This window comes from Mesoplodon densirostris, chromosome X, assembly GCF_025265405.1.
Source record: "Mesoplodon densirostris isolate mMesDen1 chromosome X, mMesDen1 primary haplotype, whole genome shotgun sequence".
NCBI lineage: Eukaryota > Metazoa > Chordata > Mammalia > Artiodactyla > Ziphiidae > Mesoplodon > Mesoplodon densirostris.
The window spans coordinates 95,101,437-95,127,127 of NC_082681.1; the positions used below are offsets into that span (position 1 = coordinate 95,101,437).

General features: G+C 45.1%; 1 protein-coding gene across 1 annotated transcript; it reads right to left on the reverse strand.

Annotated features, from left to right (window-relative positions):
• Positions 1-1,011: 1,011 nt before the first annotated feature.
• On the reverse strand, positions 1,012-10,963 carry GLOD5 (glyoxalase domain containing 5). The gene is given in 6 exon segments (XM_060086525.1): positions 1,012-1,140; positions 2,414-2,444; positions 2,446-2,564; positions 5,809-5,946; positions 10,467-10,577; positions 10,958-10,963. Coding segments are annotated over 6 exon segments (534 nt in total).
• Between the last annotated feature and the right edge of the window lie 14,728 nt (positions 10,964-25,691).

Genomic DNA, 25,691 nt, shown 5'->3' on the forward strand with positions numbered 1-25,691 from the left:
CTCCCTCATCTCTTCAGGTCTGTGCTCAAATGTCTCCTTAGTGAGGTTTCCCCTGACCATCCCGTTACACATTGGAAACTGCCCCAGTGATTTTTATCTGTGTCACCACTTTTCCATATTTTCTTTTTCTCCAAAGCACTTATCCTCTAACACACTTGATATTTTCCTTACTTAATATTATTTCTTTTCTGTCTCTCCCACTAGAATGGCAGCTCCGCAAACATAGATGGGCTTATCTCTTCTGTTCAACACTGTGTCTCCAATGCCTGGAACAGGGCCAAGCACGCGGTAGGTGCTCAATGTATGTTTATTGGTTGGTTGACTGAGTGAATGGTGGGGGAAGGGGACAGAAACAGAGGAAATTTGTTCTTGTCCCATCTGTCTACTCTGTCAGGAGCTGAGCCTCAGTTGAGATGAGTCTGAACGTACCAGATCCAAAGGTAGAAAGTGCCACATTCCCCGGGGAGGAGACCAGCTAAGGCGCTCCAGGACGAGGTAGTATCATCTGGGCTGTGAAGGCCCCATGGGAATCACAGAGATCTTGGAGTTCAGTCAAGCCAATGTGGTGGAGGAAACAGCAAGCAGCACTTGGAAGGAGTGAGATGAATCAAAAAGGATGAAAAGGATGGGCTCACTGACAAGGAGAAATCTGTCAGGGGCCTTGAATCTGAAGGCGATGACCCTAAATTTGGTCCTCAGCGACGTCATACCCTGGTCACTGACCCCCAAACAGCTCAGAGACCTCACGTCCTAGACAAACACCCATGCATAAAGCTGAAACAGTAATTAATGAAGAGCTCATATTAATTGAAAGTTATTAATTTATTGGGGCAGCTTGGATGGAGGACACTCAGACATGTTGGTCCCAAACCTGCCTCAGATCCTCCAGCAGGATGTGTGAAGTGCCTAAGTCCTCAGTCCTTAGAGGTTTCTGGGCCTGGGCGAAGGTTTGCAGGAAGGAAGGGAGAGGGCAACGTAGCAGGGGACAAGATGGCAGAGAGCTAGCCTCCATCACAAGGAGATGTAGTTGGACACCTCAATCAGGTTTCTGTCAGGGTCTTGGAAGTAGATGGACATACTTTTGCCCCCTTTTGCCCCCATTCTGGGGACTGGACCCTCCTCAATGGGGACATCACAAGCCTGAAATGGGAAGAGAAAACAAAAGTCATTCGTCACAGTCCATGTGTGGGACCAAAATTTCATTCTTTACAGTGACCTAGAAGACCCCTGTATCTTTCTCACTTCATCTCCTACCATTCTCCCCTCCCTCACCCTGCTCCAGCAACTTACTAGCTGTATGACCTCAAGCAGAGTACCTAACTGCTCTGTACCTCGGTTTCCTCATCTGTCAAATGGGGATGATAATGTACCTACTGTTACCTAGTAAGTGACAGAGTCAGAATTCAAACCCAGGCAAGTCTGGGCCAAAGTAAGTCCGTACCCTTAATCCCGATGCTTTACCCACTTTCCTTCCAAACCAGACTTTTCCACTGATATTTTCCAAAGGAGTCCAGGTCAATTTGCATGAAGTGTATTTAATACCTCAATCTGTGTTCCCCAAAAGGAGAACCAATGACCCCTTCAGATGAAATCATTTTAAGTATTACAAGGACACTAAATTAAATAACAGTGAGTCAGTAATTATTCCCTCTTCAATCCTCTGATTATACAAAGAAGAAAGTCTCTGGTGGATGCGAAGTCCTTAACCACTTGCCAAATCTAAATTTGTCAGGCCCAGAGAGTGGGGGCCATGGAAGTGGCTATAATCTAATGACATTGTGATGCTTTTATAGCTGTTTGTTTTTACAGTTACCTCCCCTTTATGCCAAGATATAATGGGTTTTCATTTACTTGGTTGAACATTTTCTTTTTACATAAATGTATTTATCTAAATAGAGCTTAGGTATAATTTTTTTCACAAGGGTGATGTAAAGTTTTCTTTTAAAATACATTTGTGAGCTTCCCTGGTGTCGCAGTGGTTGAGAATCTGCCTGCCAATGCAGGGGACATGGGTTCAATCCCTGGTCTGGGAAGATCCCCCTAAGCCTGTGTGCCACAACTACTGAGCCTGTGCTCTAGAGTCCACGAGCCACAACTACTGAGCCCGCATGCTGCAACTACTGAAGCCCGCATGCCTAGAGCCCGTGCTCCACAACAAGAGAAGCCACCACAATGAGAAGCCCACGTGCTGCAACGAAGACCCAACACAGCCAAAAATAAATAAAATAAGTTTATTTTTAAAAATACATTTGCTTAGAGGGAAAAATGATGTCAATAAAAATAGTGAATAAACAATTGTGCATAGATCTTATCTGGGTGTGATGAAACCTGTTATGTCTGAAGTTTGAGTCATGCTTCTGTTTTCACTGCATCTGCAGCAGCTTTCTCAAAAGAGGATGGAAGTCTGACTCACCGCGAGGTGCTGGACCATTTCCTTCAAAGGCTGTAATCAAGCATATATCCAGGGAGCCAGGGACTGGGTGAGTGGCTTTGGGTTCAAATTCGTTTCCCGCCTCATGGAGGTTAAATTTCTGGTCTCCAAAACACAATGCTTTCCGGTCTCCCTATTTGGGGAGAGAAAACAACCTGGAACTAAACCTCCAAGATGAGTGTGAGGCAAAGCCCCCTACCTACCCCAACAGGGTTAAAAAATAAAAAGTAGAACAAGGTTTTTGATGAAAAATAGCAGCCTGTTGTCCCACACTTGTCTCATTCCCTAGAGGCAAACTGCTTTCAACGTGTGTACGTGTTTCTTCTGGAAATTATTTCCATACCTCCAAAATAATATGTTTATACTACCCATGGCAGAGACTGCAATCTGTCTACTTAATACATTTCTCTCCTTTTCTTTTAAACACAACCCAAGTTTCAGTGGGGTTTATTGTACACCCAGCTTTAAAAACCTGCATTCCCCAGCATTCCTTGCTGGGTGACCATGTAAGATGAGACAATGAGATGTCAGCAGAGCCTGTGAGCAGTGCATCTGGGAACCTCCCCACCCCACTAAGCTCATGCTTTTTGCCCACTCACTTCCTCCTTCCAGCCACTGCCCGAGCCCTGCCTGCCTACCTCTGGACTGATTGTTGAATGAGAGACAAAGAAAACTCTATTTTATTTAACCCGCTGGTAGTTAAATTTTCTCCCACATGCCTCCAAACAATCCCTAACTGATGTGCCACTATGTTTTGATTTAGCAACTTCAGACATTTTCTATCCTTTCCCTGCTAAGATAAATGAGAATTTAGCTCATCCACATTACTACCCCTCCCAACAAAATTCTGTGATTGGTTTTAGCTCCTCTTTTGGTTCCTTTGCAATTTTAAAATAACCCACTTTCGTCTTTATGTTTTGATGGACGAACATAGTATCTCATTGGCCCGACTATCCTCTTCATCCTGCCTCCCTCTCCTGTGCCTCTCAACTTCTGCCATTTGTTAAAAAATCGTTTTATGTCCCTTTCATCTCACCATGGTGGATACTACATGCATTCTATCAGAAAATGACTTTATTTCACTTGAATGATAGTTCGGCTGAGTATAGAATTTGAGGTTGTAGGTTATTTTCCTGCAGCCTTTTATTTTTTATTAATTTTTTTTAATATTTTATTTTTTAAAATAAATGTATTTTATTTATTTATTTATTTATTTTGGGTCTTCATTGCTGTGCTGGGGCTTTCTCTAGTTGTGGTGAGTGGGGGCTACTCTTCTATGCGGTGCACAGGCTCTAGGCATGTGCAGTAGTTGCAGCACGCAGGCTTCAGTAGTTGCAGCACTCGGGCTCAGTAGTTGTGGCCCACGGGCTCTAGAGCACAGGCTCAATAGTTGTGGCACACGGGCTTAGTTGCTTCGCGGCATGTGGGATCTTCCTGGACCAGGGATCGAACCCATGTTGCCTTCATTGGCAGGTGGATTCTTAACCACTGCGCCACCAGGGAAGTCCCTATTTTTTTACTTTTAAAAAAAAATATTTATTTATTTGGCTGTGCCAGGTCTTAGCTGCAGCGTACAGGATCTTTTCTTCAGTTGTGGCATGCAGGCTCTTAGTTGCTGCATGCATGTGAGATCTAGTTCCCTGACCAGGGATCAAACCCGGGCCCTCTGCATTGGGAGTGCAGAGTCTTAACTGCTGGACCACCAGGGAAGTCCCCTCACAGCCTTTTAAATATGTGGCTTCGTTGTCTTCCTGAATCTGGTGTTGCTGATAAGAAGTCTGATGTTAATCTGTTTTTCATTCTTTTTATAGATGATGCATCCACCCTCCACTACTGCAGCTCTTAGGACTTTTCTTGATCCTAGATGTACTGAAATTTCACTCAAGTGTGTCCAAATAACGGGGGTTGAGGCTTCATATGCCTCACTATCATTGTTGGGCCACGCAAGACCCTTCTCTAGTTTTATTTGTATGTTTAATCTTTTTATTTCCATTCTTCATTCCTGTCCCCACCCTGGGCAATGATTTTAATGTGTTTGATGTTCATCCTTTGGTTTTGCATAAGTTATTGTAAAAGGTGTATTTTTTTTATGTGTGTATGTTATAAATGGTACCATGCTATATACCTGATCTGGCTTCTTCATTTTGCATTCAGCATGATCTTTTAAGAGCTGTCCGTCTTGCTATGTATATATCCAGTCTGATATTGCATAATTCTATTTTTATGCATAGCATTCTGTGTTAGTTTTACATTTTTTACCCTGTTTGCCATTCCATGGGCCCTTTCAATTTAAGACACATTCAGTGTCTGTGCATCTCCCACTTTTGAAGTTGTTCCAAATTCTCAAGGATTGTAGTCAATCTATGGAAACCTCCCTTTTACCTTGAAGCTCTTTTTCTTGAGACCTTTCCTTCTCCTGATCCAAATTGGACTGATTGTTTTCTAGGTATCTTTCTGGATCTTCCTCTTGGGATCCACGGTGTCCTGACTTTGATGTCTTTCTTACTCCTGGATTAATCACTCTTTTTTTTTTTTTTTTTTTTTTTTTTTTTTGCTGTACGCGCGGGCCTCTCACTGTTGTGGCCTCTCCCGTTGCAGAGCACAGGCTCCGGATGCGCAGGCTCAGCGGCCATGGCTCACAGGCCCAGCTGCTCCGTGGCATGTGGGATCTTCCTGGACCAGGGCACGAACCCGTGTCCCCTGCATTGGCAGGTGGACTCTCAACCACTGCGCCACCAGGGAAGCCCTAATCACTCATTGTGATATAGCATGTTCTCAAGTAATTTTCAAAGCAAGTAGGCAAAGTTTCTGCGTCTTTTTATGTCTAAGAATGTTTCATTCTACACTCACCTTGAATAATAGTTTGGTCACAGAATTCTAGGTTGAAATGTTTTCCTTCAGAATCTTGAAGTTGTTCTTCAATTGTCTTCTGGTCTCTGATTCTTGGGAAATCTGAAATGTGCATATTTCCTTTTCCTTTGTAGTTGAACTACTTTTCTTTTTAACCTCTCTGAAAACTTCTAGGAGATTTGTTTTTATTTTGATGTTCTATAATTTCATAGGAAGATATCTAGGTGTCGGTGTGCCAGATACTCAGTTAACCCTTTCCATATAAAGACTGGAAAGTTCTCTTGCATTATTCTATGGTAATTTCTTCCCTTCCTTTTTCTCCATTCTCTCTCTGGAAGTCCTACTATTCAGAGTTTGGAATCTCCTCCATTGATCCTTTAAATTTTTCTCAGAGATCTCGTGTGTGTGTGTGTGTGTGTGTGTGTGTGTGTGTGTGTGTGTGTGTGTTTGGAGTTTTAAGTTATTTTTTAAAATAGTATAATCAAGTTTTACCCCACCTACAATTTGGCATTTGGGGAAGTGATTACCTTGAAAGTCACGACCTCCATGCCCAGGATCTTAGAATAAAACCTAGAGGTGTCTTTGATGCTCTTTATTGTCATCACAATGGGGTCAAGCTTATGGATAAGACACAGGGAAGGGGTCTGACTGTTGTGCCTCCATGACTAAAAAAAGAAAAAAAAGAGAAGAGACCACACTGCCACTGGTCACACCCATGTTTCCTGTGTTTCTTTCTCCCCACCTCCTCTCACCTCCTCGGTGACTATACTTTCTTCTACCCCCGTTTCAGGGGGAAAGTCCTGGGAGGAATCTTCAGTACTTATTGCTCATGTGTAGATTCACAAGAGTCCATGTGTCTGCCGTGACCACTCTCCACTGTTTTCTTGTTCTTTTTCCTCCTTCCAGAGGGATAGAGGTGAAGATAGGGGAGTGGAGACCAAAACCAAACTCTCCCTTGTTTTCGCTGAGCTGGAATTGATCTCTTTTGTAAGAAATGATAAGACACAGAGGAGGCCCAACCCCATGAGTACAAGCCCTTTATTGGCCAATTTAACCCAGTCCCCTCCTTTCTCACTCTACAGTTAGGATAACAGAGGACAGGACAAGAAGGGAGCATCTCAGATGCAGTAAATGTTTCTGGGCATGTGTGCCTAGATCAACCTTGACACCCAGTGGGAGGGCACAACCTTGACACCCAGTGGGAGGGCACACTGCCCCACCTCTCACTTCCTGCCTTCAGCACACCTCCCACCAGATCTTTCTCTTGATTCGCATTCTTTAGTAATTTGTATATTTACATTTCATCTGCTACAGGATTATAAGATGCCTGTGCACCATAAATTGCAGAGTATAGTGGTTAAAATAACAGATTCTGGAGCCAGACTGACATTTTACTCTCTGTGCCTTGGTTTCCCCTTCTGGAAAGTGGGCATGATTTTATATGTGTTTTATAGGACTGTTGTGAACAATTTAAAAAAAAGAGTTGGGGGGAATTCCCTGGTGGTCCAGTGGTTAGGATTCAGCTCTCTCACTGCCAGGGACCCAGGTTCGATCCCTGGTCGGGGAACTAAGATCCCAAAGGCTGGTGGTTGTGTGTGTGTGAGGGGGGTGGCCAAAAAAAGTGGGGGGTGCTTAGGACAATGCCTGACATAGCAAGTGCTGTAAGAGTTAACAATGATGATGATGATGTCGTCGTCATCTTGTTAAAATTCCAGACTCTCTACCATGACCCCCAATCTCTACAGCCTCATCCATTTCTCTTGAACTCCAAGCCACATTGTCCTTTTGCCTGTTCCTCATAAGGGCCAGCCTTGTACCTTTAGCCCTCAGGCCCTTATTTTTTTTAATTAATTTATTTATTTATTTGGGGCTGCATTGGGTCTTCGTTGCTGTGCGCGGGCTTTCTCTAGTTGCGGCGAGTGGGGGCTACTCTTCATTGCGGTGCGCGGGCTTCTCATTGCGGTGGCTTCTCTTGTTGCAGAGCACAGGCTCTAGGCACGCGGGCTTCAGTAGTTGTGGCACGCGGGCTCTAGAGCGCAGGCTCAGTAGTTGTGGTGCACGGGCTTAGTTGCTCCGCGGCATGTGGGATCTTCCCGGACCAGGGCTCAAACCCATGTCCCCTGCATTTTCAAGCGGATTCTTAACCACTGAGCCACCAGGGAAGTCCCAGGCCCTTATTTTTAAATTAATTTTTAGTGGAGTATAGTTGCTTTACAATGTTGTGTTAGTTTCTGCTGTACAGCAAAGTTAATCAGCTATATGTACATACATAGCCCTTCTTTTTTGGATTTCCTTCCCATTTAGGTCACCACAGAGCACTGAATAGAGTTCCCTGTCCTATACAGTAGGTTCTCATTAGTTATCTATTTTATACATAGTAGTGTATATATGTCAATCCCAATCTCCCAGTTCATTCCACCCTCCCTTTCCCCCTTGGTATCCATACGTTTGTTCTCTACATCTGTGTCTCTATTTCTGCTTTGCAAGTCAGTTCCTCTGTACCATTTTTCTAGATTCCACATATAAACGATATTATATGATATTTGTTTTTCTCTTTGTGACTTACTTCACTCTGTATAACAGTCTCTAGGTCCGTCCATGTCTCTGCAAATGGCACAATTTCGTTCCATTTTATGGCTGAGTAATATTCCATTGTATACATGTACCACACTTCTTTATCCATTCATCTGTTGATGGACATTTAGATTGCTTCCATGTCCTGGCTATTGTAAATAGAGCTGCAGTGAACATTGGGGTGCATGTATCTTTTTGAATTATGTTTTTCTCCAGGAATATGTCCAAGAGTGGGATTGCTAGGTCATATGGTAGCTCTATTTTTAGTTTTTTAGGGAACCTTCATACTGTTCTCCATAGTAGCTGTACCAATTTACATTCCCACCGACAGTGTAGGAGTGTTCCCTTTTCTCCACATCCTCTCCATCATTTATTGTTTGTGGAATTTTTGATGATGGCCATTCTGACCAGTGTGAGCCTCAAAGCCTTTTGCACATGCGAATATCTGTCTCCCTGATTAGAATATCAGCTTTGTAAGAGCAGAGGTTTCTGTTTTGTTCTCCACTGAATCCCAAACAACTAGCAGATGTTCAATAATATTTGTTCAGTTAATGAATATCTACTACAATAATTAGGCCCAGTGCCTGGCACAAATCTGACTTCTATTCTATTCTATTCTATTCCATTCGACCATGCTATACCATTCCTCCCTATGTTATTCTATCCTGCTCTATTCTACTGTGTTCAATTCCATTTCAGACCATTACATTTTAAACAATTGATTTCACTTGAGCCCCAGCTTTAAAAAAGTACTGTGCTTTTCTGTTTTCATGAGTGAAGGAGGCATTAGCAAATTCCTGAGTTCTGCCGTCCTCATGGATATAGAGGATCCATATGAACACAGAAGCAGTAGAATGAGAAGATGGCTGGCATTTGGGCTTCATTGAAAATAAAGTCCTATGTTTAAAAAAGTCTTATTAACCTTTTAATGTCTGTAGGATTCGTAATAGCACTCCCTTTTCAGTCCTGATATTGGTATTCTATATTTTTTCTCTTAACTTATTAAGAGGAAAGAACAGAAATTGCTAATTGGTTATTAATCTGTTCAAAGAACCAATTTTTGACTTTATTGATTTTCTCTGTTGTATGTTTGTTTTCCAATTTACCAGTTTCTGCTCTTATCTTTATAATTTCCTTCCTTCCACTTTCTCAGGTTCAATTTGCTGTTACTTTTCCAGACTCCTGATATGAAATCTTAGGTACTTGATTTTCAACTTTTCTGATCTATAGGCATTTAGAGCTACAGATTTCCCCTAAGCACACATCCCCCAACTTTGATCAGGTTTGGGAATCAGCTCAACCTACTCCTCCCATTATTCAATGCCCTGCTAGCTCACATTCACTCTCCGGATTCTGCTTTGCAGATGCAGAGCTCCATCCTTGCAAATTCAAGGGTAAGCAAAGCTGGCTCTCTTAAGGAACTGGAAGAAGGCCCATGTGGCTTAGAATCCAAGAGTGAGACAGGAGGAGGAGGGGAAGGCAGGGCCAGATCATGCAAGGTTTTCAAGGCGAGGTTAGGGAGGCTGGTTTTGAAAAAGATGACTGAAGAAAAATCCACAACCTAAAAGTTGCGAGTTATGCTTTATCTCAGGACCTTACTGAGGACTGAGGACTGTAGCCCAGGGGACAACCTCGCAGATAGCTCTCAGGAACTGCCCCAAAGAGGTAAGGGAGGAGCCTGGATATATAAGAGTTTTTGCTGAAAAAAATCCCCAAAACAACCATGTAGTCAAACATCAAAAGATTACTGCTAATCACAAAAAGCAGACGTTCCAAGTTAATGATTTTAGTGCTTTATGTATGAGAAGATGCAAGAGTCTGGGCTCATTGAAATCATTTCTCAGATGTGCATGTTAACTATCTAGGGCCAGTATCCTGTTTTTCTCTGTCCTAAATTCCCCCAGGGCGCACCGCTGGGGGTACAGTGGCTGATGGCTTGAGGGCAGGCAACATTCATTGTTTACTGGAATGGCAGGCAGCTTTCCCTTTCCACAAGCAAGACATAGTAATCACTTAAGCTTACGGTGTGCCAAACCTTGTTCTAAGCACTACACAAAATATAATCCATTTTATTCCTCACAACAACCGTATATGTATATACGTGTATTATATATGTAAATATATATAAACTAGAGTATCCAAAATATGATTCTCTCCCTCCTGCCTCCTCCACAGGGAAGGCTTCTATCTTTCAACAAAGTCCTCTTCAAGGTCTCCTTCAGGGTGCCAGGGACCCCTGGAATTCTTCTAGCAAACCTCAAGGTCAGCGCTGTTTCCTGGCCCCTCCCCGCCTCACCCCACCCCATCCAGATGGCCCTGGCTGAACTGGCTCCCCGGAACCGCCCCGAGGGAGCCGGGAGCCGCGTGGAGCAGCAGCCCACTCCTGGCAGATGTGCTGGCGGCAGACTGTGTGTTAGAGCAGAGACTTAACGTGTCCCTCTGCTGCCCTCTGCTTGTCTTTGAAAGAGGAAGGAAGAGAGGACGGGAAAATGGATGAAAGCACACCGGAATAGCCCGTATGAAAGGGAAGCAGGTTACCAGGCCCAGCTGGGAATGCCCAGCCTTGGTGCTAATACCCGTGCCCCAGACCCCCATGGGCCACGCTGTTCACCTGCTTCTCTGAAATCCTGCTCCACATCCTGGCTGGCAGCCTGGAGGGCAGATGGCGCAGCTTGGTAGGCTTCCTTGCCCCTGGCCTCCGGACAACCCTCTGGCTCAGTGCCTGGAGATCAAGGGGCAGGCATGGGAGGGCCACGGACTGGGGACTGCTGGTGGTGACCGAGGTAGATGGGGCAAGTATAAGGACTCTGACATAAAACTCAGCGCCTCGAAAGTAAAAGCTTAAGGTGTGTCTTAGCCAGCTCAGGCCACTATAATATAGCACTATAGACAGGGTGGCCAAAACAACAGAAATTTATTTTCTTACCATTCTGGAGGCCAGAAGTCCAAGATCAGAGTGCCAGCATGGCTGGGTTCTGGTGACATCTCTCCTCCTGGCTTGCAGATGGCCACCTTCTTGCCATGTCCTCACATGGCAGAGAAAAAGAAGAAACTTTCTGGTGTCTTCTTATAAGGGCACTAATGCCATCACCAGGACTTCACCCTCATGACCTCATCTAACCCTAATTACCTCCCAAAGGCCCCTAGTATCGTCACATTGGGGGTTAGGGATTCAAGGCGTAGATTTGGGGGGGCCGCAAACATTCAGTCCATAATAAGGGATTACTTTGTAATAACATAGAAAAACCACCCATCCCAAAGTTTTGGGGGGGACCTTTATTCTAGGGTGTGAGGCCTCTGATCTATTTAGAGTGTGTCTCCAGAATGTGAGATCTTTGATCTGTTTGGGAGTCTGTGTCCTGGGTATGAAGTTAGGAACAGTCCGAGTTAGAGTATAACCACTCTAACTTATAATGGGTCCGTTTCCAAGCCAAGATAGCGAAGCTATTAAGTGTTCTCTGTCCCAGGGTGCAATGATTCTGAATTCTTTTGGGGTGTGAGCCCTGGAGTCCTCCCCGTCCCCACCCCTCTCTCAACCCCACCCTCACCCTATTGCTGTTCGCCTTACCTTGAGCTGAACGCCCTCTCTTTTGAGGATGACCTGTCCAGCCCCTGGGGCATGTGAGTTTCAGATTCTTGTACCTAGACACACCCCAGATACCCAGCCAGACAGACACACGTACGCTCTGTGCTATGCGTATTGTTTTTTGCATAAGATTTTCCTTTATGAAGAGTTACACAAATAATATGCGAATAGAGGTTTGTATAAAAGGTTCCAACCACACATCAAGTATATGGACTACACAGGTGATCCCCACTCCACTCTCCAAAAATGACCACTGCTGTCAGTTTCTGGTGTTTCCTTCCAAACACAGGCATGCACACATGCACACACACACAGACACACACACGCGCAAGCAGTGTCACCATAACCATCTCCCACCCACTACTTTTCCTTGTCAACAGCATGTCTTGTGGAAGGCACCCCCACCCCAGAGGCACACACAGGTCCCACTCATTCTGCCTCACATCGGGCAGGGGCTCTGTGGTACATCGTAAACCCCCACCATTCATTTCACTCTGCAACAGTCATTGGCTAGAAATGGACATTTACAAGGTTCTCCCAGTTGTTTGCTCCTACCAGCCTTGCCCACACAGTTCTGTGCATGTGTGTACATTTTCGAGTTAGAAGTGGAGTTGCTGGGTCAAAGGGTTCATTCGTTCAACAGACACCTAATGAGCAAGGTCTGTGTACCAAGCACTGTTCTAGGTGCTGGGGAGACATCAGAGAACAAGACAGACAAATGTCCCTGCCCACGTGGAGCTGACATTCTAGTTGCAGAGGAGGGTGTCCAAGTTTAGATGTTTCACAAGGTCCTGGAAGGTTTCACTCTCATCAGTGGTGCCTTTACTGGCTCCTTCTCCACTGCTTTCTGTGGGGCAGGGTCTGCAGCAGGAGGCTGGCTGCTTTGGCCTTTGCTCTTTACAAGACCTGCAGGGGCTGAGGCTGGGACTGTCTATTTGGGGATGTGGGTGTGCACGCGTGCGTGTGGCTGGGGAGGGGGAAATGGAAACCGGATGGTCCCCTGGAGAGCATGAGGGGAAATAGGGATAGAAGAGACCACTTTATGGTGTTGCAGGGAGCTAGGGACAGAGCGATCCCCTGAATCAGGCCTGAGCAGCAACCCCCCAGGTCACACCCACAGAGGGTGTGCAGGAATGGCAGCGCTGAGGAATCTAGTACCGTCTCAGAACATCCCATTGGGTGGTTGCTGTGTGGACAATCATAGGGCCACACAGACTCGTTTGTGGACACCCTTGGGGTCACAGAGACAGGGGTGTGGATAATCCTGGAGTCACATAGGGTGGGGTGTGAACACTCCTGGGGCCACATAGACAGGAGTGTGACGTCCACATGAGGCAGAATACACAGTGGACAATGGGGGTCGGGCTTTCCAGAAGTCACACACGTTGGGGCGTGGACATTCCTGGAGTCACACACACTGGACACGGCACACTCTTGGGATCACACAGAGTGGAGTGTAGACGCTTCTGGGATCAGATTGGTTAGTGTTGTCAACACTATTACAATCAAACAAACTAGGGTGTGGATGGTCCTGGGGTCAAACAGATCTGTATGTGGACACTTCTGGGCTCACACACACTAGGGGGTGGATACTCCTGAGTCACCCAGAGTGGTTAGTGGATATTCGTAGGGTCACACATACTGGGGTGTGGACACCCCAGGGCTCAGTTAGCCTGGGGCATGGACACAGATTGTAGAGTAGAACCTCTTGGGTCACTCAGACTGGGATGTGTGCTTCTGGGGTCAGACAGCCTGAGGTGTGGGCAGCAGTGAGGTCACATAGAGTGGGTGTGGACAGATGTGGGGCCACAAAGATGGGGGTTTGGACACTCCTGGAGTCACTCAGGCTGGAGTGTAGACAGATGTGAGGTCACTCAGAGGCGTGAACACTCCAAGGGTCACACATGCTGGAGAGTAAACATTCCCAGGGTCACAGAGGGAGTTTGGGACACTCTGGAAGTTAAACACACTGGGAAGTGGACACTCCTGAAATCACACATGTTGTGGACTGGGCACTCCTTGTGTTGCACAGACTGGGGTATGAATATCCATGGTGTTCCACAGAGGACGGGACACTCCTGGGGTCATAGTGACTGACGCAGGGACAGTCCTACAGTCACATAGGCTGTGTTGTAGACACCACTATAATCTCAGTGAAAGGGATGTGGACATTCTTGTGGTCAAAGAAATGATGAGTTGGCACCCCTGGGGCTAGAGACTGAGGTGTGGGCACTCCTGCGGTCACACAGAGTAGCTGATGGACACTCCCCGGTATAGACTGGGGAGCAGACACTGCTGAGGTGACAGGCTGTGGTGTGGGTGGCTCTGGGGTCACACACATGGGTATTTGGACTCTCATGGGGGTCACACATATTGGGGAATGGACACTCGTGGAGTTACACACATTGGGGAGTCAACACTCCCGGGGTCCCTCATATGGGGGTTTGAACACTCATGATCACTGGGACTGGGGTGTGGATACTGCTAGTGCGACACAGCTTGGGGGGTGGGCACTCCTGGGGTCACACATAATGATATTTGGACACAACTGTGGTCACACAGATCGGCGTTTGGATACCCCTGGCCTCACACACAGTAGTGTGCACACTCATGGTGTCACAGAATAGGGAGAGGACTCTCCTGGGGTCCAGGCTGGGGAGAGAATGATGCTGAAGGTGTGCATTCGGGGACCATTGATGAAGAAGGGAAAGTTCAAATACCACCTGTTCAAGTAGTTAAACAAGGAGCCCGTTAGATTGAGGCGACTCTGATGCCTTGCAGCCAACATGAGCCTGAGTCAATGCACTTGCATCCGAGAAATCGAAATTTAAGAAAAACCAATCACAAACAGCCAACTGGGTTTTCCCAAATAAACACCCTCTTCAGCTCTAGCCAATCAAATAATCTCGCTTTGCTTCTACATCTGCCCCATAAAAGACTTGCCTGGAGCTCTTGTCATGGAGCACTCCTAACCACTTCCAAGCACTGCCCAGTTCCAATGTTTGCTCAAATAAACTCCTGAAAATTTAAATGTGCCTCAGTTTATCTTTTAACACACGTAAGCCACACACGTGACAGGCTCTAGAATGTGTGCTTCACTTTTAATCACCACGTAAGACCCACAGACTGCCTCTTTTGGTCCATATTGGCGATGCCCGAGGAAGGGAAACATCTATAATCTATTGGTTGGAAGGTCTGTAGTGCCTGTGACCTGGGGCTTCTCACTTATCTTCAGAGTTTATCTTACTGTTTCTTTTTTTTTAATGTTTTTATTTCATTGTGCAGTCTTACACCTCCACTGAGATTAGGAGAGCAAGGACACTGAAATCTACTGTATTTAGGACTTTTGAATGTACACATATACTTTTTTGGGGGGGTGGGGGGGCTGTGTTGGGTCTTCGTTGCTGTGCACGGGCTTTCTCTAGTTGCAGCGAACTGGGGCTACTCTTCGTTGCGGTGCGTGGGCTTCTCACTGTGGTGGCTTCTCTTGTTGCGGAGCACGGGCTATAGAGCACGTGGGCTTCAGTAGTTGTGGCACATGGGCTTCAGTAGCTGTGGCTTATGGGCTCTAGAGTGCAGGCTCAGTAGTTGTGGTGCATGGGCTTAGTTGCTCTGAAGCATGTGGGATCTTCCCGGACCAGGGCTGGAACCCGTGTCCCCTGCATTAGCAGGCAGATTCTTAACCACTGTGCCACTAGGGAAGTCCCCTATCTTACTGTTTCTTTATCTGTGAAATGGGGATCACTTATTTCCCACCTCCTTTGCCAAAACATTTTGAGGGTGAAATGAAGTTCTCAAGTTAAAACTGCTTTGTAAAATAAAGCACCAGGCCTAAGACTTTTCCTAAAATTCAAAGCCGTGAACTGGCTGGTCCAGTGGCATGGGGCAAGGAGCTGGGAGAGTGGACACCAAGTTTGTAATCATGGATCTAACTGTGTGACCTTGAACAAGTCACTTGCTTGCACCAGCCTGAGATTCCTGGGGATAATACCCATCTGACAGGGTATCACAGTGACAGTTGGCTGTCCCCAAAAGTCATACTTCATCTTCCCTAATGTTGAGCTATTGCAAAGCAGCTGCCCAGCCAGAAATTACATTTCCCACCCCCACTTGCACCTGGATGGGGTCATATGACCAGTCCTGCTGAATGGAACTTGAGCTAAAATGATGTGTGTCCTTAACAAACAGTGGTGTTTTCTCCATTTGCATTTGTCCATCTTTTGGAGGTCTAGAAGCCCAGAAGAGAGTGAAGCCACAGTGTACAAGGACCCCGGGGTTCTCAGCCACCACATGGAAGTCCACCTATCAACCAGGAACACTCACAGTAGCCTGTGATGTTTATTATTGTGTGAAACCATTGACATTGTGATGTTGGTTTGTTATTGCAAGAGAATTAATTCCTGAACACATAAACAGTGTTGTGTGGATCGAATCCTCTGTGGAAATGGGCTCTGCAAGTTGAGGAGCCCATGGACAGGAGAGGCTTCTTCTGGGAGGTCCTACTGGCTTCTAGGAGCTGCTTGTCCTTCCTTTACAGCAGGCAGAGCTCTGGCCAGGGGCTGGGAGGCATTTGAACCTCCAAGCTGGACACTGGCTCCACTGCCGGGGGTGGGGGGACCCTGGACATGGAACCCTGTTCTTCAGAGATCCAGAGGTGAATGAAGTGCTGGTGCTCCGAAGCTTGGTTTGGCTTTAATAATGGGCTTCGGTGTACATCTAGAGTTGGTAGAATTCAGCCACAACTTTCTATAGATAGATTAAAGACAGCTTTGATTTCACTAAATGTCTCCAACAGTGGATTTATTCTTCTCCTTAGAATGAAGGCACTTTCTGTTGTTGTAACCGAGACCTACCATGCTCTTTCCCCCCAGTGCTGGCCCCAGTGCTTCTTCTGGGACAAAGCCCCTGGGGCTAGTGGGGCAGCAGCCAGGGTTTCCCAAAACATGCAACCTTCAGGGCCATTTGATGTTCCTACGACACAGGCCCACACAGTGTGCTGGGACAGTGCTTGTTTAAAGAGTATTATTTCTACCCCAAAGAAAATGCCTGCCTGAATTCCCCAGCTGTCCAGTGGTTAGGCCTCTGCACTTTCACTGCCAAGGGCACGGGTTCAGTCCCTGGTTGGGGAACTAAGATCCTGCAAGCACTGTGGCACGGCCAAAAAAAAAAAGAAAGAAAAAGAAAACAAAATGCCTGCCTTTCCACCAGATCCAGACATTTAAACCACATAGGCTCTGTAGCTCAGTTTCCTTGTCCATAAAAAGGACATGCTAGAACCTAGCCTGGCCATCTCAAAGGGTAGTTAAGAGATTATGTGATTTGGATTCCTTTTATTTCTTTTTCTTCTCTGATTGCTGTGGCTAGAACTTCCAAAACTATGTTGAATAAGAGTGGTGAGAGTGAGCAACCTTGTCTTGTTCCTGATCTTAGTGGAAATGGTTTCAGTTTTTCACCATTGAGGACGATGTTGGCTGTGGGTTTGTCATATATGGCCTTTATTATGTTGAGGAAAGTTCCCTCTATGCCTACTTTCTGCAGGGTTTTTTTTAAATCATAAATGGGTGTTGAATTTTGTCAAAAGCTTTCTCTGCATCTATTGAGATGATCATATGGCTTTTCTCCTTCAATTTGTTAATATGGTGTATCACGTTGATTGATTTGCATATATTGAAGAATCCTTGCATTCCTGGAATAAACCTCACTTGATCATGGTGTATGATCCTTTTAATGTGCTGTTGGATTCTGTTTGCTAGTATTTTGTTGAGGATTTTTGCATCTATGTTCATCAGTGATATTGGCCTGTAGTTTTCTTTCTTTGTGACATCTTTGTCTGGTTTTGGTATCAGCGTGATGGTGGCCTCGCAGAATGAGTTTGGGAGTGTGCCTCCCTCTGCTATATTTTGGAAGAGTTTGAGAAGGATAGGTGTTAGCTCTTCTCTAAATGTTTAATAGAATTCGCCTGTGAAGCCATCTGGTCCTGGGCTTTTGTTTGTTGGAAGTTTCAGTTTCAGTGCTTGTGATTGGTCTGTTCATGACTTCTATTTCTTCCTGCTTCAGTCTCGGCAGGTTGTGCATTTCTAAGAATGTGTCCATTTCTTCCAGGTTGTCCATTTTATTGGCATAGAGTTGCTTGTAGTAATCTCTCATGATCTTTTGTATTTCTGCAGTGTCAGTTGTTACTTCTCCTTTTTCATTTCTAATTCTATTGATTTGAGTCTTCTCCCTTTACTTCTTGATGAGTCTGGCTAATGGTTTATCAATTTTGTTTATCTTCTCAAAGAACCAGCTTTTAGTTTTATTGATCTTTGCTATCGTTTCCTTCATTTCTTTTTCATTTATTTCTGATCTGATCTTTATGATTTCTTTCCTCCTGCTAAATTTGCGGGGGGGGGGGGGGGGGGGTTGTTCTTCTTTCTCTAATTGCTTTAGTTGCAAGGTTAAGTTGTTTATTTGAGATATTTCCTGTTTCTTAAGGTAGAATTGTATTGCTATAAACTTCCCTCTTAGAACTGCTTTTGCTGCATCCCATAGGTTTTGGGCCGTCGTGCCTCCATTGTCATTTGTTTCTAGGTATTTTTTGATTTCCTTTTTGATTTCTTCAGTGATCACTTCGTTATTAAGTACTGTATTGTTTAGCCTCCATGTGTTTGTATTTTTTACAGATCTTTTCCTGTAATTGATATCTAGTCTCATAGCGTTGTGATCAGAAAAGATATTTGATGTGATTCCAATTTTCTTAAATTTACCAAGGCTAGATTTGTGACGCAAGATATGATCTATCCTGGAGAATGTTCCATGAGCACTTGAGAAAAATGTGTATTCTGTTGTTTTTGGATGGAATGACCTATAGCTATCAATTAGGTCCATCTTGTTTAATGTATCATTTAAAGCTTGTGTTTCCTTATTTATTTTCTTTTTGGATGATCTGTCCATTGGTGAAAGTGGGGTGTTTGCAGATGACATGATACTATACATAGAGAATCCTAAAGATGCTACCAGAAAACTACTAGAGCTAATCAATGAATTTGGTAAAGTAGCAGGATACAAATTAATGCACAGAAACCCCTGGCATTCTTATACACTAATGATGAAAAATCTGAAAGTGAAATTAAGAAAACACTCCCATTTACTACTGCAACAAAAAGAATAAAATATCTGGGAATAAACCTACTTAAGGAGGCAAAAGACCTGTATGCAGAAAATTATAAGACACTGATGAAAGAAATTAAAGATGATACAAATAGATGGAGAGATATACCATGTTCTTGGATTGGAAGAATCAGCATTGTGAAAATGACTCTACTACCCAAAGCAATCTATAGATTCAATGCAATCCCTATCAAACTACCACTGGCATTTTTCACTGAAGTAGAACAAAAAATTTCACAATTTGTATGGAAACACAGAAGACCCCGAATAGCCAAAGCAATCTTGAGAACGAAAAATGGAGCTGGAGGAATCAGGCTCCCTGACTTCAGACTATACTACAAAGCTACAGTAATCAAGACAGTATGGTACTGGCACAAAACAGAAATATAGATCAATGGAACAGGATAGAAAGCCCAGAGATAAACCCATGCACATATGGTCACCGTATCTTTGATAAAGGAGGCAAGAATATACAGTGGAGAAAAGACAGCCTCTTCAATAAGTGGGGCTGGAAAAACTGGACAGGTACATGTAACAGTATGAAATTAGAACACTCCCTAACACCACACACAAAAATAAACTCAAAATGGATTAAAGACCTAAATGTAAGGCCAGACACTATCAAACTCTTAGAGGAAAACATAGGCAGAACACTCTATGACATAAATCACAGCAAGATCCTTTTTGACCCACCTCCTAGAGAAATGGAGATAGAAACAAAAATAAACAAATGGGACCTAATGAAAGTTCAAAGCTTTTGCACAGCAAAGGAAACCATAAAGAAGACCAAAAGACAACCCTCAGAATGGGAGAAAATATTTGCAAATGAAGCAACTGACAAAGGATTAGTCTCCAAAATTTACAAGCAGCTCATGCAGCTCAATAACAAAAAACCAAACAACCCAATCCAAAAATGGGCAGAAGACCTAAATAGACATTTCTCCAAAGAAGATATACAGATTGCCAACAAACACATGAAAGAATGCTCAACATCATTAATCATTAGAGAAATGCAAATCAAAACTCCAATGAGATATCATCTCACACCAGTCAGAACGGCCATCATCAAAAAATCTAGAAACAATAAATGCTGGAGAGGGTGTGGAGAAAAGGGAACACTCTTGCACTGTTGGTGGGAATGTAAATTGATACAGCCACTATGGAGAACAGTATGGAGGTTCCTTAAAAAACTACACATAGAACTACCATACGGCCCAGCAATCCCACTACTGGGCATATACCCTGAGAAAACCATAATTCCAAAAGAGTTATGTACCAAAATGTTCACTGCAGCTCTATTTACAATAGCCAGGACATGGAAACCTAAGTGTCCATCAACAGATGAATGGATAAAGAAGACCTGGCACATATATACGATGGAATATTACTCAGCCATAAAAAGAAATGAAATTGAGTTATTTGTAGTGAGATGGATAGACCTAGAGTCTGTCATACAGAGTGAAGTAAGTCAGAAGGAGAAGAGCAAATACTGTATGCTAATACATATATACGGAATCTAAGAAAAAAATGTCATGAAGAACCTAGGGGTAAGACGGGAATAAAGACACAGACCTACTAGAGCATGGACTTGAGCATATAGGGAGGGGGAAGGGTAAGCTGTGACAAAGTGAGAGAGTGGCATGGACATATATACACTACCAAACGTAAAGTAGATAGCTAGTGGGAAGCAGCCGCATAGCCCAGGGAGATCAGCTCAGTGCTTTGTGACCACCTGGAGGGGTAGGATAGGGAGGGTGGGAGGGAGGGAGACACAAGAGGGAAGAGATATGGGAACATATGTATATGTATAACTGATTCACTTTGTTATAAAGCAGAAACTAACACACCATTGTAAAGCAATTATACTCCAATAAAGATGTTAAAAAAAAGATTATGTGAAAAGGGTCTTTCTCAGTAAAACATTATTCTCCCTGCAAGTAACAGAAAGGCCTATTAGAGTGCCTTCAAGTGAGAGAGGTTTATTTCCTCCCATTACCAGAAAATTTGAGGTGGGCGGTCCCAGGCTCAATGATATTGTAAGCAGGGTCAAATTTTTCCTTCCCTCTTTCATCTTGACCATCTTTAAGCATGCTGACTTTTGACTTCATGCTTATTGCCTTGTGATCCCAACATGGCTGCTGCAGTTCCAGCCCTGACATCTGTATCCAATGCAGGAAAAAGGGATCTGGACAAAGTCTTTCTCTTAATGATGCATTGTCTTTTTATTTGAGATGGACAACCCTCCCTATAGATTATCCTTCATATCTCATTGGCCAAAACAGCATCAAATGTCCCCCTCCCCCAATTTATAACTCTCTAAAGGAGGCAAAATAACTATGACTGATTTAGATCAATCATAATCTATTCACTTGGTCTGGAGGAGGAACTTATCCTCTTTAAGGACAGGGGATCTCCATCTACCATCTGAAAAGAGTGTGAACGAGGTAGTAAAGAGGGAGGGAATAGGGTAAGGACAGTAGGGGAGGCAGTGGGAAGCATAGAACCACAGAGTGGGAGGCAAGGTGAGTCGAGTTCTAGCCCTAGTTCTGCATTGGAGTTGCTGTGTGGCTTGTTTTGTCCCTTGCGCTCTCTGAGCCTTGGTTTCTCTTCTGTACCAGAGGAAGTTGAGGTCAAAAGTTTCAAGGGACACACCATGTGTTGATTGCCCTGTAGACTTGACCTGGACATGGGGGCTGGGCTGTGGAATTCACTACATGACAGCGAAGGTCCACTGACTCCTTCAGTGGGGAAGGTCCAGAGGCTACTTGGCTCATGTCTCCTTCCACCTGGCAGGGACAAGGATCTCTTGTTCTTCTGGGATCAAGGTCATTTTGGTTGTCCTTGAAGAGGTCATTCTGAGTGTGTACAAGGGACTCCTGGGGCAGAGCAGGGGCTCACATCTGGGTCCAGTTTTCAGCTTCCAGCTTCAGTTCTGTTACTGTTGTCACACTAGGTGACCTTGAAAGGTCCCTGGCCCTCTCTGTCCCTCAATTTCCCCATTTGTTCAGTGAGGAGTTTAGACAGGATGGCCTCTGCTGGACTTTACAGCCCTAAACTGCTGAGGCTAAGTGGGTTCAAGAAAGAAGAGAAAGATGAGGTCTGCATTCCTGGGACCTTGGGAGGCCCTTGGAGGCAGGGATGGGGGAGTTAGGAACTACCAGTGATTGCAGCTGAAGCTTTGAAGCTGATGCCCACTCAGTGTCCCTACTCCTGCCTCAGAGTCCTTGGGGGAAGGGCAGATTCTCTGGTGCCCCTTCCAGCCTCCCTCTGTCCACCGTTTCACTGCCACCTGCGAGCAGGGCTCAGTCAAAGCTGTTCTTCTGGTCTTGAGGCTTTGTCCCCACAGCTTTCCTCTCAGTAAAACCAGAACTTTTGTGGATGGCCTGCCCCCCCTTCCTTCCTTTCTTCCCTTTTTATTATTTATTGGGTGCACTGGTGACGGGTGCTGGGGATACAACAGGGAACTTGGCAGACCCGCTTCTGTTCTCCTGGAGCTCAGAATCTGCTGGATGAGTCTGCAGCTAAGCATTAATATTCCTCATCAGGAATGTTCTAAAGGGGGGCAACCAACAGAACCAAAGAGGGTATACTGGTGTCCAAGGGATGTTGTAACAAGGTACCACAAACATGGTGGCTTAAACATAAAAATTTATTCACTCATAGCTCTGGAGGCCAGAAGTCCTAAGCAAGGTATGAGCAGGGCTGCACTCCCTCCAGAGGCTCTAGGGGAGAATCTATTTGTTGCTTCTTTTAGCTTTCGGTGGCTGCTGGCATTCCTTGGCTTGTGGCCCCATCACGCCAATCTCTGCCTCCATGGTCACACTGCCGCCTCCTCTGTGTGTGTGTCTTCTCCTCTTCTGTCTATGTCAAATCTCCCTCAGCCTCCCTCTTATAAGGACACTTATGGTTACATTTAGAGCCCACCAGATAATCAAGATAATCTCCCTGTGTCCAGATCCTTCACATCATCACATCTGCAAAGTCTTTTTTTTTTGCCGTATAAGTGAACATTCACAGGTTCCAGGGATTAGGAGGTGGATAACTTTGTAGGGCTATTAGTTAACCTTCCACAGTTGGGGATGCCAGGAAGGAGTCCTTGGGTAGGTGACATCTCAGTCGAAATCTGAAGGATAAGGAGTTTACCAAACAGAAGACCGGGAGACAGAATGTGCCAGTGGCATGTGTAAAGCTCTTGGAGATGAGAATGGACAATTTTAACGTGGGAAAACCAAGGAGTTGAGGGTAGCAGACTGGACCGTAGAGCAATAGGCGGGTTGTAGAGGCTCAGATTAGCCCAGCCAGGGAGAGGCAAGATAAGGAAATAGGCAGCCTGACAATATCCCAGTGCAGCTCCACAGTCGTGTGTAATGGACAGGCTGAGGGCTGGCTTGTGCCTGAGAGACGCAGCCCCTCACCAGACCGGGAAACTTGGGCCGCCAGCCCCCACTCACTCACTCAGGAAGGCCGGTCTCTGGACCGGGGTGCCCCCACCAGCACAGGTCAGTGTGGACTGACAGTGGTTAAGAGCCTGGCTTCTAACGTTGGATGGCCTGGGCTGGGATCGCAGCTCTGCCACACCCTGGCAGGATGACCTCGGGCAATTTGCTTAGCCACTCTGGAGCCTCCTCCTCCCTTTCCTGCACTCGAGGTAGTAGGTACTTTGCAAATGTTAGTAATTATGGATGCCAAGAAGTCCTGGCAGCCTCGGGATATTTCAGGGGAGAGAGGTAAGAGGAATCTGGGGCCTCTAGGTCAGCATAAAGTGAGCCCAAAGCCCACTTGCTCTTTTGTGAGCTGATCTAGTCTCTTATTTATTGGTCAAGCTGGTTTCTGTTACTTGCAGACAGAAACATCTTATCTGATAAAGGTTTTTCATAATCTTTTTCAAAAATTTATTTATTTTATTTTATTATTTATTTTTGCCAGCATTGGGTCTTTGTTGCTGCACGCGGGCTTTCTCTAGTTGCGGCGAGTGGGGGCTACTCTTTTATCTTCTCACTGCGGTGGTTTCTCTTGTTGTGGAGCACGGGCTGTAGGTGCGCAGACACAGTAGTTGTGGCTCGCGGGCTCTAGAGTGCAGGCTCAGTAGTTGTGGTGCACGGGCTTAGTTGCTCCGTGGCATGTGGGATCTTCCCAGACCAGGGATCGAACCCATGACCCCTGCCTTGGCAGGCGGATTCTTAACCACTGTGCCACCAGAGAAGTCACTTTTAAAAAATGCATTTATTTGGCTGCATTGGGTCTTAGTTGTGGCGCGCGGGCTCAGTAGTTGTGGCGCGTGGGCTTGGTTGCCCCACCGCATGTGGGATCTTAGTTCCCCGACAAGGGATCGAACCCGTGTCCCCTGCATTGGAAGGTGGATTCTTAACCACTGGACCACGAGGGTAGTCCCTAGGTCTTCTTAAGTTCCTTAAAATAATGATATATTTCTTTAACCAGACAATCCCCTTGTTTGGGTTCAAACCACAAGTTTTGTCTCGCCTTTTGTGGACAGTAGTTCTGATGTCAGTTCCATTTTCAAAGCTTTGCTATCCTGTTTGGGTCTGCTCATGCATGTGCAGCTCAGGAGCAAGCTTGAGACTTGTCTAAGTTTATGCACAGAATTAGGGGATTCCTTTCTCTAGCTCTCTCTTCTATGGCATTGCCCTCCACATTCTCCAGCTTTCAGGGGCCTGTTTTCCTGGTCCTCTGGCCAGAATGATGTCATTTCTCTTGGAGATTTAGCTGCCTACACTACTGCCATATGGTTCTGGACTGGGGCCACCACTGGGGGAAAGCCAGGAGAGAAAAAAGAAAAACAAGTCCCCAGAGATTCCCACCCCCGATCCTCCCCACACTCTTTAGATTATAGTTGGGTATTGAGGTTCTGGGTATCATGGTTCTAGGTGGAAGATCCTTATACTGTTTGAAGATCATTTTCTAGAACATGTGATCTCTCAACTCTTTTGGGGTTTCTATCTGAATTAGGATTTATTTCAACTATTTGGGCACCTGTGGCAAAGAATTTGAGAACTCTGAACTATGTGTGTGTGTCTGTCCAGTGGGTGAGATCTCTGAGAACCTTTGGCTTCTGTGTCCCGTGACATGAGTTCCCTAAGTTGTTTGGGGTATATTTCCAGGTGTTAAGTCTCTTTTCCATTTCGGGGTATCAGTCCCAGGGTGTGATGTTACTAAAGTACTGCTTCTAGTGACTGAAGTCTCTAAGCGATTTATGAGCCAGAATCCCAAGGAATGACAGCTCTAAGGTGTTTGTAATTTGTATACTTGGGTGTGAGGTCTTTGAGCTATTTTGGTGTCCAGATCTTAGAATGTAAATTCTCAGAACTCCTTTGGCATCTGTCTTGCATAGTGTGAGTTTCCTGAACCATTTGGGGTATGCTTTTAGGCATGATGTTTCTGTTCCTTTTGGAAAATCTTAATTCCAAGGCTGATGCTCTGTGCCTTATGGTATGTTGTATCTGAACTCTTTTGGAATGTGTGTCCAGAGTATGAGATATCTGAAATTTTATGCATTTTTTCTTAAGAGTTTGAGGTCTTTGAACTACAGCATGTGTAGGATTTTGTCCAATAGCGTGAGACCACTGAGTCACTGGGGTGGGGGACTCTGTCCCAAGATATGAGCTCTCTGAACTGTTTGAATTACTGCGTCCCTGGGTGTGTGCCACAGTGTGCTGTCTTGGAAGTGGTTCCATATCTGTGTCCCAACACATGAGGTCTCTGAGTTTCTCTGGGTTGTTTGTTAATGGTATGATGATTATGAATTATTTTTTAGTCAGGGTCCAAGAAATGAGGTCTTTTAGCTGTTTGGGGATCTGAACTGTCTGAAGGGTATGAGGTGTCTGAGTTCCTTTGGGTCTGTGTACCACTCATGAAATCCCGGTGTCACTTGGGGTATGTTCCAAAGTGTGAGGTCTCTCACATTTTTGGTGGTTTCTGTGTAAGGGTGTGATGCCTCTGACTAATAAGTGGTCTATTAGAATTTGATCGGGTTTGTGTCTCAAGTTGGAGATTTCTTTGCCAATTGGTTTCCATGAAGTTTGTGAGCTATTTAGGAGCCTGTTTGAAATCTGTTACCAAGGTAGGAGGTTTCTGAATAGGTTT